Raw genomic sequence first — 14,860 nt, 5'->3', positions numbered from 1 at the left:
CATTTAGGAAATTTGTAACATTGTACATTTTGCAATTCATAACATATTGTACGAATTACAATTCGTAACATATCACACGAAATGGATGATGGACATTCAAATATATGACATACCAAACAAACAGATGTCTCGGGTTTACATACATAATAATACAAAATGCTCTGAGACAATGTTGCAAATATGGGCTCCTCCATTCCACTTCTGAATTCCCACTTCAACCCATTGAAGTGGGAATTGTATAGTAACATCATTGCATAGTAACATTGTACAGTAACATCATTATGAATTAGGGATATTGTGTAGTATCAAGGTATATGCAATGAGTTACTGTATATATACACACATCATTGACTGGAACATGGACATTTCCTTGGTTCTCAGGCACTTTCTTCCCAACAGAAGAGGGCGCTGTAGATCTGTTATTTACCTGTTAACGAGGTTGTTTCAATAAAGTTTTGGAATTGGAAGACGCGTCGGTGAGTCACTGACGGGTGAGTCTTTACTATAGTGGGCGTATTCGATTATACTGAGACGCGCGGCACCGGTCTATGGCCCATGACGAGGACGGTCAAAAGCTGTAAGGGAAGAGCGCCCTTTTCAAATCGAACCGTCGTCTATGCCGCTCGGTAATGTTTCAACAATGTGCATCGTTCAGAAACACATTTTTTCCATAAAATATATATTTGAATTGTCAAACTAGTTTTCATTGGAAAGGCAGATAGAGTTATCAAAGCAATCAATTTTGCATGTGAAAACGCAGAATACTACTCATACTCCACGTGATCAATTTAGTCACTTTTGTTTTGAACATACTTCGTCGTGGGCTTTGAACGGCACCCGGCTCACGCCCGGGGCAGTCTGGTTCCAAAACGAATGCAATCAACTTTCACCCAGTTAAACTCCTCCCACCGGAGTAAAACCATAAACGAACCCTCTCAATGACTCCGTCGTTTGTCAGCGTAGCAAAGTAAGCCTTACGTCGCCCTACATTGTCAGCTATCGTTTCAATACCCCCCCCGGCGGATAGGTTTGTATTTGTATATATAGTTATTGTCGTAAGGTTAAGGTAATCATTCCTGGGAAAAATGGCAGAAAGCGACTGGGACACTGTGACTGTGTTGAGGAAGAAGGGTCCGACTGCTGCCCAGGCCAAATCTAAGCAGGTACAGTACGGTTAGTCAGCTAGCGTTAGCTATAGCAGCTAACATTAGCCAACATGTGAACATGCGGTTGAATCCAACCACTGAGCCCATGTTGGCTACACACGGTCACTGTCTGCAGGCAACCTTACTAATATTATACATCCCGGGGGACAACCTCGCTTCTCTTTGGAATGTCCTGGTCGATAGGTAAAACGATCGACGTGGACAGTAAACGACTGTGGGTTTTCATCTAGCTAGTCATTTGTCTAACGTCGATTAATATTTTTATTCACTTTGGTTAAGGACCAAACATGGAAATCGGTGTAATTGAGTTATCCAGTTAAATGTAACTGAATGCAATCGAAATGTGAATCTGTATAAACCCCCAAAATAATGATTTAGGTACTATCAGGGCCATAATATCTAGTAATGCTGCATACGCCATGGGTAATCTCCATATCTGGTGAAAATGGTTATTGCCGAGGTGTACTCACTTGAGCACACAATCAAGTAACGTTTACAAATTTGATAACTGTAATGTCTTATGTACTGTATGAAAACTGTATGAATAAGGCTTGAAATAAGCTTTCAAATATATACTAAACAAAAATAGGTGCAACATCTAGCATTCTCATGTTTAATGAGCTGAAATAAAAGATCCCACATTTCTAATTTTGTGCACTTTTTTTTTTACATCCCTGTTAGTGAGCTAAAAAATCCATCCACCTGACAGGTATGGCACCTGCAGTTGTCACAAAGCAATGCCACAGATGTCTCAAATTGGGAGTGTGCAATTGGCATGCTGACTGCAGGTATGTCTACCAGAGCTGTTGCCAGAGAACTGAAGGTTAATTTCTCTACCAAAATTTGTCTCAATGTCATTTTAGAGAATTGGCACCACTTCCAACTTGCCTCAGTCGCGGACCCACACCACCCCAGGATCTCCATCCAGCTTCACCTGCAGAATCGGGGGTGTGTGGGGGGGTGGGTGTGTATTTATGTCTGCAATAAAGTCCTTTTGTGGGGGGAAACTCAATCTGATTGGCTGGGCCTGGCTCCGCAGTGGGTGGGTCTAGGTCCCAAGTGGGTAGGCCTATACCCTCCCAGACCCGCCCATGGTTGCGCTCCTGCCCATCCATGTGAAATCCATAGATTAGGCCCGAATTAATACATTTCCTGAAATCAACTAACTCAGTACAATTTTGAAATTGTTACATGTAGAGTTTATATTTTTGTTCAGTGTCGTATAATCAAATGTATGAAAACTAAGATTCCACAACTGTAAAATAGTTGTATGTTTAGTGTTAGAGAAAAGGTGCATCTTTTTCCAAAGGTCACTCTTGATCAAAACTTCTGCCCCCATTGCTGTGAATGTCAAATTACTATAGCTTGGCTTCCTGAAGTCGTTAGGAACTTGCCCTTCATCTCATATTAATCTTGTCTGTTTGTTTTCTGTTTTAAAATGAAAAATATTTTAGGTGAATGGCTATAATCAATCTCTGAATGTATAACCATGAGGAAACCACTCTCTCCTGCTGCGCTACGATGTAATGATTGCAGGCATGTGCTTTGTCATTGGCTGTGATGTAGGGTTCAGCCAGGAGTTTATGGACAGTCAGTCGGAAAAGTAAATTAAATGGTAGGGGGGACATTCCAGCGTAATGTGGTTTCAGATTTGACATCCTAAGTCACACAGGCTCTGAAAATATACTGTCTTGGTGGAAACCAGAGCTATTTCTCACTGCCAGCCATTACAATCTACGGTGTCCACAGATCGATTTTATAAGCGAAAATGTCGGCCAGAACCACGCAGGTCCTCTAAAAAGGGGACTTTACATCTGAGGGTTTAATGGATGGAATGTTAGCATGAGTTTGGCTAGGCTGATTGGCAATTAGAAGCAGCTGGTGCTTGTTGAGTTGCTACATTAGGGAGCTGCTTTCAAGGCAACTAGTTAGCGGGTGCATTCAAGACTAGTCCTGAATTTGTTAATTCTTTATCTTAAAGGCCATGTTTCACTTTAAAATCCCCCAAACGAGTAGTGCATATTAGTGCTGACCACAATTGTTTGGTTGTTAGTCTGTTGATTGACAGGTTGTTTTGAGTCGAGCAGTAACGCTCGCACACGCACAGTACCAGTCAAAGTTTGGACACCTACTCATTCAAGGGTATTTCTTTATTTGTACTATTTTCTACATTGTAGAATAATAGTGAAGACATCAATTAAATAACTGATATGGAATCATGTAGTAACCAAAGTGTTAAACGAATCAAAATATATTTTTATATACTTCAAGTAGCCACCCTTTGCCTTGATGACAGCTTTGCACACTCTAAGCATTCTCTCAACCAGCTTTGAGGAATGCTTTTCCAACAGTCTTGAAAGAGTTCCCACACATGCTGAGCACTTGTTTTCACTGCTTTTCCTTCACTCTGCGGTCCAACTCATCCTAAACCATCTTAATTGGCTGAGGTCGGGTGCTTGTGGAGGCCAGGTCATCTGATGCAGCACTCCATCTCTCCTTGGTCAAATTCTAAATAAATCAGCAAAGCACCATACCACCACCTCCATGCTTCACGGTGGGAACCACACACGCGGAGATCATCCGTTCACCTACTCTGCGTCTCACAAAGACACGGTGGTTGGAACCGGTGGTTGGATTCCTCAGAACAAAGGACAGATTTCCACCGGTCTGTCCATTGCTCGTGTTTCTTGGCCCAAGCAGGTTTCTTCTTATTGGTGTCCTTTAGTAATGGTTTCTTTATAGCAATTTGACCATGAAGGCTTGATTCATGCAGTCTCCTCTGAACAGTTGATGTTGAGATGTCTGTTACTTGAACTCTGGTTTGGGCTCCTGAGTGGTGCAGCGGTCTTAAGGCACTGCATCTCAGTGCTTGAGGCGTCACTACAGACACCCTGGTTCGATTCCAGGCTGTATCACAACTGGCCGTGACTGGGAGTCCCATATGGCGGCTCACAAATAGCCCAGATTTGGCCGGTGTAGGCCGTCATTGTAAATAAGAATTGATTTACAGTAGTTCTTCAATGTATTAGAAAAGTCTTTCCAGCTCTCTCCCTTTTGACAACCACTCAGTGTGAAAGGGAAAAATGTCATGCTCTGATCCAGTGGAAACGTCATAAAATTGGCCTAACTTATTACTTATCTATGCTTAACTGAAATAGGTTTCGGTACTCATTTTGGGTGCTGGTGCTGTTTATATTTAGGTGCAGGTGCTCCACAATACTCTTGAGCTGAAGCAGTAGAACATTTGAGGTGCCTGTACTCAGCTACTGTGTACTCCTGACCCAGTCAAGGACTGTTTCTTATACCTTGCGCAAATAGCATACAGAAGGGTGTGTCACTATGGAAACTGAGGGTCCAGAATATTTTATGCAATGTTGCAAATTCGCTAACACAAGCTTCAGCCGGACCCAAGATAATAGTTGATACAATGTTTGAAGTCTGACTACACATGGCCTGTCTGCAACAATGTGATTTATAGGATATTTATTATATTTTCTACTTGCAGCTATGTAGGCTGTTTTTATATGGTTGGCAATTAAAGTTACCTTTTTAGGTTTCTTTTTCATTTGGATAGAATTTTGATTAACCACATGGCAATGATTGAGATATGAAGACATTATTATAAATTAAATAACTTTCACAAAAAGTTGAATATTAACCTTAACTGGCACACAGATCGGTAGAAATGGTAAGAAATTGGCTTCCACATGAAAGGTGGCAGACTCGTGTAGCCTATTACCACCTATTTCAGGAGAGTAATGGCAGACTCTGCGAAAGGAGAAGGAGGAGAATAGTTGGGTCAGATTGTTTTTTTTGTTGGTTGGTTATCCAGATCTCTGGGGCCCCTCGCATTTGTCTTATTTCATCAAACCGTAAGCTTAAAGCATCAGACAAACTCAATGCATATAGTTGATTTAATTTAGTCACATAGGGTTCGACTAAATATGGAAAAATACACGTTAAAAAAATTGGTCAAAAGAACAAGACTACTTTAGGTTTTTTGAGGCAGGTACAGCCCTATAGCATATGTATGAATCTGTCACTTTTTTATTTTTTTAAATCTGACATATTTACAATCAATTTTTTTTTTTAAACTGTGTTTTGAGCCCTGAATTCTGATTGCTGACAGCCGTGGTATATCACATACCACGTGTATGACATTACATTTTTTCTGCTCGTATAGAGTACCACATTAGGAGTCTCAATACCCATATAACCTAGCGGTCACACAGGGAAACTTTTCCAATCGCTTTTCTCATAAGGGATTTTAGAAACTTATAATAAGGGCTGTGTAGTGTAGGCTTACCCCAGCATTTTGATAAGTAAATCTCTCTAGGAATTGGTGACTTGCCATGTAATTACATTTTTTTTAATAAACATTAAATTTATTCTACGGTTACAAAACAACTTTTTCATAGCATGTTGGTCTTCAAATTTGTACTAACTCAGATAACTTAAACATCAAGGCCACAAACACGGAACTCATGAGGCCCCCCCATAACAGGCCAATATTCTTCATCGTTTAGCACATAAAACGTGGTAATTGCCTACAATGACTATAATCCATTGCGCATCTACTTGTCCGGTCTTTCTTTTACTCCTGCTACGGAAGAAAGAAAATGCGTGATCTGATCGTGAGGGGATATAGAGCCGCTGTTGATTCGCAAATTATCTCTACTTCAAAATACATTATTTAAGTGATTGTTGGTTTTCAGCAGTCTTAAGTATGCTTTACTTTAAGAACTACAACAGTGATTGTTTCCATGCTTCTTTCAAGTGATCTAAAGCCCTCATCTGAATTGCAACACCAACATGATTTAGCCTAGTCAGTACAGTAACTTAGTTAACTATTGAAACACTCATGTAAATTTGCCAAATTATACCAAAACACAGCCTGTTGCCAGTGGGGGAAAAAGGCAAATTTTTCTTGCCAACTTTGTCATCAGTGCATCAAAACCATCAGTGTTCACAATAGTCAGTCATATAGCTAGCAAATATATTGTTATTTTCTAGAAACCTAGGAACAGTCCACTTAGGTAGCGAAGTCTGACTGATGGGAGTTAGCCAACGTTACATGACTTTCCCCCAGCAGCTTCAATCTAGCGAGCAGCATTTTTAATCAAATGGATAGCTTAGCAAATATAGCTACAGTGGGGCAAAAAGTATTTAGTCAGCCACCAATTGTGCAAGTTCTCCCACTTAAAAAGATGAGGCCTTTAATTTTCATCATAGGTACACTTCAACTATGACAGACAAAATTAGAAAAAAAATCCAGAAAATCACATTGTAGGATTTATAATGAATTTATTTAAGAATGATGGAAGCCACTGTGTTCCTAGGGACCTGAAATGCTGCAGAAATAGTTTGGCATCCTTCCCTAGATCTGTGCCTCGACACCTGTCTTTGAGCGCTACGGACAATTACTTTGACCTCACGGCTTGGTTTTTGCTCTGACATGCACTGTGTTTTTATTCATTAGGGTTCCCCATCAGCAGCTACCTTGGCAGCAGCTACTCTTCCTGGGGTCCAAACACATTAAGGCACTTATATTACATATAAAACAAAAGATAACGGTACATCATACTTTTATTACACCGCTACTTATCTACAATACAAAATGTATAATATTATAATGTGTGTGCTAGCGCTTGTATGAGTTTCTGTACCTTTGTCTCTTCAATCTCCGCTGCACCCATAAGGTATATTTTTATACATTTAAAAAAAATCTGATTGATTGCATTAGTTACCTGATGTGGTATAGTTCCACGTAAACTCCATGTAAACGTCCTCACTGTCAACTGTGTTTATTTTCAACAAACTTAACATGTGTATGAACACAAGATTCAACAACTGAGACATAAACTGAACAAGTTCCACAGACATGTGACTAACAAATTGAATGTATCCCTGAACAAAGAGGGGTCAAAATCAAGAGTAACAGTCCGTATCTGGTGTGGCCACCAGCTGCATTAAGTACTGCAGTGCATCTCCTGATGGACTGCACCAGATTTGACGACAAGCTCAGTCCGATGATGCTGTGACACACCGCCCCAGACCATGACGGACCCGCCACCTCCAAATCGTTCCCGTGCCAGAGTACAGGCCTCGGTGTAATGCTAATTTCTTCAATGATAAACTCGAATCCGACCATCGCCCCCAGTGAGACAAAACCACGACTCGTCAGTGAAGAGCACTTTTTGCCAGTCCTGTTTGGTCCAGCGACGGTGGGTTTGTGCCCATAGGCTACGTTGTTGCCGGTGAGGTCTTGTGATGACCTGCCTTACAACAGGCCTACAAGCCCTCAGTCCAGCCTCTCTCAGCCTATTGGGGACAGTCTTAGCACTGATGAAGGGATTGTGCGTTCCTGGTGTAACTCGGGCAGTTGTTGCCATCCTTTACCTGTCCCGCAGGTGTGATGTACCGATCTTGTTACACGTAGTCTGCCACTGTGAGGACGATCAGCTGTCTGTCCTGTCTCCCTGTAGCGCTGTCTTAGGCGTCACACAGTACGGACATTGTAATTTATTGCCCTGACCACATCTGCAGTCCTCATGCCTTCTTGCAGCATTTGTACATGACAATGTACAAATCTGTCGTTCTGCCCCTGAACAGGCAGTTAACCCACTGTTCCTAGGCTGTCATTTTATTTATTTGGTTATCTGGTTTTTGTGAAAATGTTGCGTGCTAAATGCTACTCAAAATGCTAAGCTAGCTTTGCATACTCTTACACAAATTAGTGAATTGCTATGGTTCAAAAGCATATTTTGAAAATCTGAGATGACAGTGTTGTTAAGAAAAGGCTAAGCTTGAGAGCAGGCGCATTATTTTCATTTTATTTGCGATTTTCACAAATCGTTAACGTTGCGTTATGCTAATGAGCCTGTGGCTTTATTCACGATCCCGGATCCGGGATGGGGAGTAGCGCTTTATGATGGACTGACTTCTTCCCATTTCAGCTATTTTTTTGTATCAATATGTTTTGACCATGACATTTTACAATCCAGGGTAACTCCAAGCAGTTTAGTCACCTCAACTTCCACATTATTCATTAGAAGATGTGGTTTAGTGTTTAGTGAATGACTTGTCCCAAATACAATGCTTTTATTTTTTATTTAGGACACACTTATTCCTTGCCACCCATTCTGAAACTAACTGCAGCTCTCTAAGTGTTGCAATCATTTCAGTCTCTGTAGTAGCTGACATGTACAGTGTTGAGTCATCTGCATACAGACACTGGCATTTCTCAAAGCCCTTGGCATGTCATTAGATTGAAAAAGGGGCCTGGACAGCTGCCCTGGGGAATTCCTAATTCTACCTGCATTATGTTGGAGGCTTCCATTAAAGAACACCCTGTTCTATTACAGGAAACTCTATCCACAACATAGCAGGGGGTGTAAAGCTTTCCAGCAGCAGATGATTGAAGTCTAAAACAGCCCCTGCAATCTTTTTAATAATTTTCTCTTAGCCAATCAGTCATTTGTGTAAGTGCTGTGCTTGTTGAATGTCCTTCCCTAGAAGTGTGCTGAAAGTCTGTCAATTTGTTTACTGTAAAATAGCATTGTATCTGGTCAAACACTTTTCTTCCCCCAGAAGTTTACTAAGGGTTGTAACAGGCTCAGTGGTCGGCTATCTGAGCCAGTAAAGTGGGCTTTACTATTCTTAGGAAGTGGAATGATTTGCTTCACTCCAGGCCTGAGGGCACACAATTTCTAGTAGGCTTAAATTGAAGATGTGGCAAATAGGAATGGCAATATTGTCTGCTATTATCCTCAGTAATTTTCCATTCAAGTTGTCAAACCCCGGTGGCTTGTCATTGTTGATTAGACAATATTTTCACTTCTTTCACTCTCCCATTACAGAATTTAAAAGTACAATTTCAACTGTGGGACCTTATATATGGCACAGCCAGAAGAGGACTGGCCAACCCTCATAGCCTGTAAGCATCAGCTGATATCTCAAAGTACTGTACAGAAACCCAGCCTAAAACCCCCAAACAGCAAGCAATGCAGGTGTAGAAGCACAGTGGCTAGGAAACACCCTAGAAAGGCTAGAACCTAGGAAGAAACCGAGAGGGCTTTAAAAATAAATTAGATTATATAGACAGGTGTGCCTTTCCAAATTATGTCCCATTCAATTGACAAGTTGTAGAAACATCAAGATGATCAAAGGAAACAGGATGCACCTGAGCTCAATTGAGTCTCACGACAAAGGGTCTGAATAGATATGTAAATAAGTTATGTTTAATACATTTCATAAGATGTGTAGATTGATTTTTCTTAAATTTATTTAATCAATTTACAATGTGGAAAAGGTCAAAGGGTCTAAATAATTTATAAATGCATTGTAGATGCAGCCTAATTCATTACTTTTAAATTTACAAATCAAAATCGCAGTTGTCTTTCACTTCACAATATATCTTCAATGTCAAATATCACGATATTCGATCGAATGTCATCAGTCCAACCCTACTATGTCGAGTTTTGCTTGGAGTCTCAGATGTCATCAAGCCATGGTAGTTAGGCTGCTGTGGTGATGGCAATCGCCAAAACTAACTCCAAGGTAGTAAGACCATTGAGAGGAAATGCGCTGTTCTGGACCGCAGGTGCCGTGTAATTGGCGATTTATAGTTTAGGTAGTACAAGCGTATGGATGAGATGTCCACAGTGACCCAACCTTAAACATCAGGAGAGCAAGCAGAAGCGACGGTCGCAAGGAGAAAAAAAGACCTTGGTGATTCAGGCTCAGTTGGGGAACCAGGCTCAGTTGTTGAGCCAATCTGCTTTGGCTGATTGGGTAGGATTCTGTGTGTAAGGTAGACTGTCTGTGAAATGAGGCAGGACTTGAGTTAATGCAGGTTCTGAAAGATGAGCATGTTGAGGTCAGCAGATGTAGGAATGATAGGCTTGAGAGGACCAGCGTCCAGGGAGTTGTATGGTGTTGATGCCATGGATGCAGCTCCGATGCGTAAGGAGTGTCCAATGAATTGGTCAGCAGGATAGCCATACAGGGATGATTAGTCTCAGATTGGAACCATTGCCGAGGCGATGGAACCTGAATAATAATGGCTCAGAAGGAGCGGCATGTTAAGATGGCTGAGATGAGAGGAGCGGCAAGTAACTGGCTGAGATGTCAGTGTTCATTGCTGGAAGGGATGGAAGGTGAGACTCTGGGAATGGCAGTCACAGGACCAGTGGGACTGGTGGTGAAGAGTTGGTCACTGGCAGAGAGGGTGTGAGCAGGTGCCGAAGTGTGAGTTTAAGGAAAATGTAACCAGGGCATTGGAGGGAGGGGGGGGCAGCCAGAAGTGGAGCTGCGCAACAAGCAGAGGCAGTGTGGGGGATGCATTAGCGGCTACTGGCATCGGGGCAGACAGGATGCAGGAAGGGTGAGATGGACAACCGCAGAGGCTACAGTACCGCTGTTGAGAGCCCCAGTTGAGAGCCCCAGACATTCCACTGCAGAAGCCAATAGGCAGTGAAAGCAGAACCGGCAATGGCAGTTTCAGATTGTTGCGCCACCAAAACGAATGCCAGATCCATAACGATGGAGTGGTAGTCCTCCAACTCAGTGGTGAGAAGGGTGAGCCAAGGAGATGACGTAACTGTTATTGGCTTCTTCCTTGCTGAGCGGTCTTTCAGGTTATGTCAATATAGGACTTGTTTTACCAGCATCTTCATAAGGTCCTTTGCTGTTGTTCTGGGATTGATTTTCACTTTTCACACCAAAGTACGTTCGTGTCTCCTTCCTGAACGGTATGATGGCTGCGTGGTCCCTTGGTGTTTATACTTGCGTACTATTGTTTGTACAGATGAACGTGGTACTTTCAGGCATTTGGAAATTGCTCCCAAGGATGAACCAGACTTGTGGAGGTCTACAATTTATTTTCTTGACTTTGCTGATTTCTTTAGAATTTCCCACGGTGTCAGGCAAAGAGGCAATGAGTTTGAAGGTAGGCCTTGAAATACATCCACAGGTATACCTCCAATTGACTCAAATTAAGTCAATTGGCCTATCGGAAGCTTCTAAAGACATGACATTTTCTGGAATTTTCCAAGCTGTTTAAAGGCACAGTCAACTTAGTGCATGTACACTTCTGATCCACTGGATTTGTGATACAATGAAATAATCTGTCTGTAAACGATTGTTGGAAGAATTACGCATGTCATGCACAAAGTAGATGTCCTAACCGACTTACCGAAACTGTAGTTTGTTAACAAGAAATGTCTGGAGTGATTGAAAAACGAGTTTTAATGACTCCAACCTAAGTGTACGTAAACTTCTGACTTCAAATGTATGTGAGAATGCTGTTCATTGACATCTCAACGTTCAACACCGTAGTGCCCACAAAGCTCATCACTAAGCTAAGGTCCCTGGGTCCAAACACCTCCCTCTGCAACTGGATCCTGGACTTCCTGACGGCCACCCCCAGGTGGTAAGGGTAGGTAACAACACATCCGCCACGCTGATCCTCAACACAGGGGCCCCTCAGGGGTGCGTGCTTAGTCCCCTCCTGTACTTCCTGTTCACCCACGACTGTGTGGCCAAGCATGACCCCTGCACCATCATTAAGTTTGCGGACGACACAACAGTGGTAGGCCTGATCACTGACAATGAGACAGCCTATAGGGAGGAGGTCTGAGACACACTGCCAGGACAACTACCTCTCCCTCAATGTGAGCAAGACATTGGAGATGATCGTGGACTACAGGAAAAGGCGGGCCGAACAGGCCCCCATTAACATCGACGGGGCTGTTCCTTGGTGATGTGGACACCATCATGGTCCAAGCACACCAAGACAGTTGTGAAGAGGGCACCACAACACCTTTCCCCCTCAGGAGACTGAAAAGAAGAAAAAAAATTCAGGAGACTGAAAATATATGTATTTGTTTTGTTAATTAACACCATTTAAAAACATTTTTGTAGCTGGCTTGTGTTTGGATTGTGTGTTGTATCCGCACCCTGTCCTGGACTACTCATCTATACTAGCTAAATGTATTCCTTTGTTATGGAATGGTATAGTAAAGTGTTGAATAATGTACTATGTTATCTCTAGGCTATCACAGCTGCACAGAGACGTGGAGAAGACCTCGATACTACCAAGAAATGTAAGCCTTTATTATAAATAGCAATTCATGTGCAATCCACCATCTCCCCTACTTGGAGGTCTGGAACATGATGGATTGATTTCTGAATGAAATTATGTTATGGCTTGTTTACTAACCACGCCAATTCATCTGTGTCCACAGGGTCTGCAGGGCAGAACAAGCAGCACCTGGTGACCAAGAACACCGCCAAGCTGGACCGGGAGACAGAGGAGCTGCAGCACCTGAGGGTCTCCCTGGAGGTGGGAAAGGTTATCCAGCAGGGCCGCCAGAACAGTGGCCTCACCCAGAAAGATCTGGCCACTGTGAGTAAAGCTGCTGCAGACCCACATGACTCATTAGGACAGAGGTATTAAACGTTTTTCAGTGAGGACCCCAATTTTTCAACCAGAATTTCTGGGGACCCAATGTTTTTCGCAGTGACCACCCCACCCCAAATATTATGACACAACCTTAAAATTGGTACATTTTAGATTTTTTTCATTAACAAATAACCCTTAATTCGTTACATTTTAATCCCTTATCAAAATGAAAAGAAACCATGAAATATATTTGCTAATGTTTTTAGGATCTTTCTCAAAATCGTTTTTATATTACCCCATACAATAATCTGTACTATTCATATGTATTCATTTTTTATTTTGGGGGGGACGCCACTGCAGCTCCCCCCAACTTTGAATAGCACAGCATAAGGACATTGGTGCATTTCTGTAGTCAGAATTTCTGTGGCTTACTCTCCTCGTCTTCTCTACATCTGTACTCATCTGAAAACACAGGGTAGGTGAAAACAATGTCCAATACATTCACATCTGTACAGCTGTAGATGAGGACAGGAGGGCACTTCCGAGATGCATCTAATCATGTGTGTATGTAGCTTAAATGAGATGGCCTCTGACTGACATTTCAACAGTTTTTGACTGTAGGTCTAAATATCATGTTTTTAGGTCACTGATTTCTTCTGATGTCTCTTTTGGCTTTGACTTTCAGAAAATTAATGAGAAGCCTCAGGTCATCGCAGACTATGAGTGTGGGAAAGCAATTCCCAACAATCAGGTCATGGGCAAAATTGAGAGGGCAATCGGTGAGTGGAATCTGGGACAGACTGTCACTGACATTGTTAATAATCAACCCCTATGTTTTATCATGTTTCAGAGTAGCATAATGCCACCTTATTCATCAGTACTTTTAATTTTACCATTGGTCCTTGTTTGTCTGACGTCACAACTTTGTGTTCTCAGGTTTGAAGCTGCGTGGGAAAGATATTGGACTGCCTCTGGAGGCAAAACCAAAGAAGAAATGAGGACAAAGCCTCGAAATCAGCCCCCCCTTCCCCTTGTCCCCCATCTCTATCCCCACCTTCCTACTCCAGCTATGACCCTGCCTTCCTTAACTCTCCAACCCCCCCCTCTCTCCCCTATCACCCTCCTCTACCTGGGCTGAGCTCCACCTGTGTCCTGCTACAGGACCTGGTGATCCACCACGTTGCAAGCTGCATATACTGACAAATCATCACAAATTACTTCTTATAATCAATGAATGAACAACTGAATGCATTGCAAAACATGCTAACCAAAAGTGCTCTGAAATGATTTTTTTTTCTTTCACTTTTTTGGGGGATGGTTGAAACAGACAAGGTGAATTTTACCATGGCCATGTGCATCGACTCTAACATTTTTTCTCTGAACATGTTCTTTTTAACCATTTTGAACGTGCTTGATTGCAGCCTTTTCACACACTTTGCATATTGTGTCACTACGATATGGATATGTCCTACTGCTGTCGCTTGGTTTTGATCTTCAAATAAAGTTTGACAGTTTACTTCTGTGTGTGTCATCTGTTGGTAATTTTGAAGATAGAATGTGTTATGTCTGCAGTTTTTTATTAGAGAAGACCTTGAAATAAGATGTTTTGGTGTCTTGAAATGTTACTAGGGGTAATTAAACCAATCTGACACATTGGCCCTGTGCACTCAGGTTGTACAATTGATGTACAACGGGTCAGCAACAGACTGCCTGCAGGCCCCAAAAAATTGAGGGGGTGATTTTCTGGTTTTAAAAGACAAATCACCAGGAATTTGACTAAAGATTAGTTTAATTTAGGAAATTTGTTTACAATATTCCCACAAATGGGAAAGAAAAACATGCTTTTAGTCATGTAGTGTATGTGGACACCTGCTCGTCGAACATCTCATTCGGAAATGATGGCCATTAATATGGACTCGGTCCTCCCTTTGCTATAACAGCCTCTACTTTTCTTGTGCTGACATTGCTTCCGGAGGCAGTTTGAGCTTGTGTGGTCTACCACTTCGCAGCTGAGCCGTTGTTGATCCTAGACGTTTCCACTTCACAATAATAGCACTTACAGTTGACCGGGGCAGATCGAGCAGGGCAATTTTTTTTCCAAAGGACTTGTTTGAAAGATCTTATCTAGTTGCCTACCCCTGATGTATAATGTATTTAAAACAACCAATATTTTCTATGCTTTTCTTCTGGGGTCGATCAGTGTTCAACACATCCAACATCAAAGGTTCTCAATACTTATTCAATACTTCCCATTGAAGGTGCTGTTCCAAGATATGAGTTTACTCATTGT

At 42.0% G+C, this 14,860-nt stretch overlaps 1 protein-coding gene across 1 annotated transcript; it reads left to right on the top strand.

Annotated features, from left to right (window-relative positions):
• Window positions 1–909: 909 nt before the first annotated feature.
• Window positions 910–14,086, top strand: LOC135517948 (endothelial differentiation-related factor 1 homolog). Its single transcript, XM_064942685.1, has 5 exons — window positions 910–1,163; window positions 12,220–12,271; window positions 12,413–12,573; window positions 13,256–13,349; window positions 13,507–14,086. Exons 1-5 carry the CDS (start codon window positions 1,086–1,088, stop codon window positions 13,566–13,568), a joined length of 447 nt encoding a protein of 148 aa, XP_064798757.1. The 5' UTR covers window positions 910–1,085; the 3' UTR covers window positions 13,569–14,086.
• The last annotated feature ends 774 nt before the right edge of the window (window positions 14,087–14,860 follow it).

This window comes from Oncorhynchus masou, chromosome 28, assembly GCF_036934945.1.
Source record: "Oncorhynchus masou masou isolate Uvic2021 chromosome 28, UVic_Omas_1.1, whole genome shotgun sequence".
Lineage (NCBI taxonomy): Eukaryota > Metazoa > Chordata > Actinopteri > Salmoniformes > Salmonidae > Oncorhynchus > Oncorhynchus masou.
This window is presented reverse-complemented; position numbering and strand designations above follow the sequence as displayed.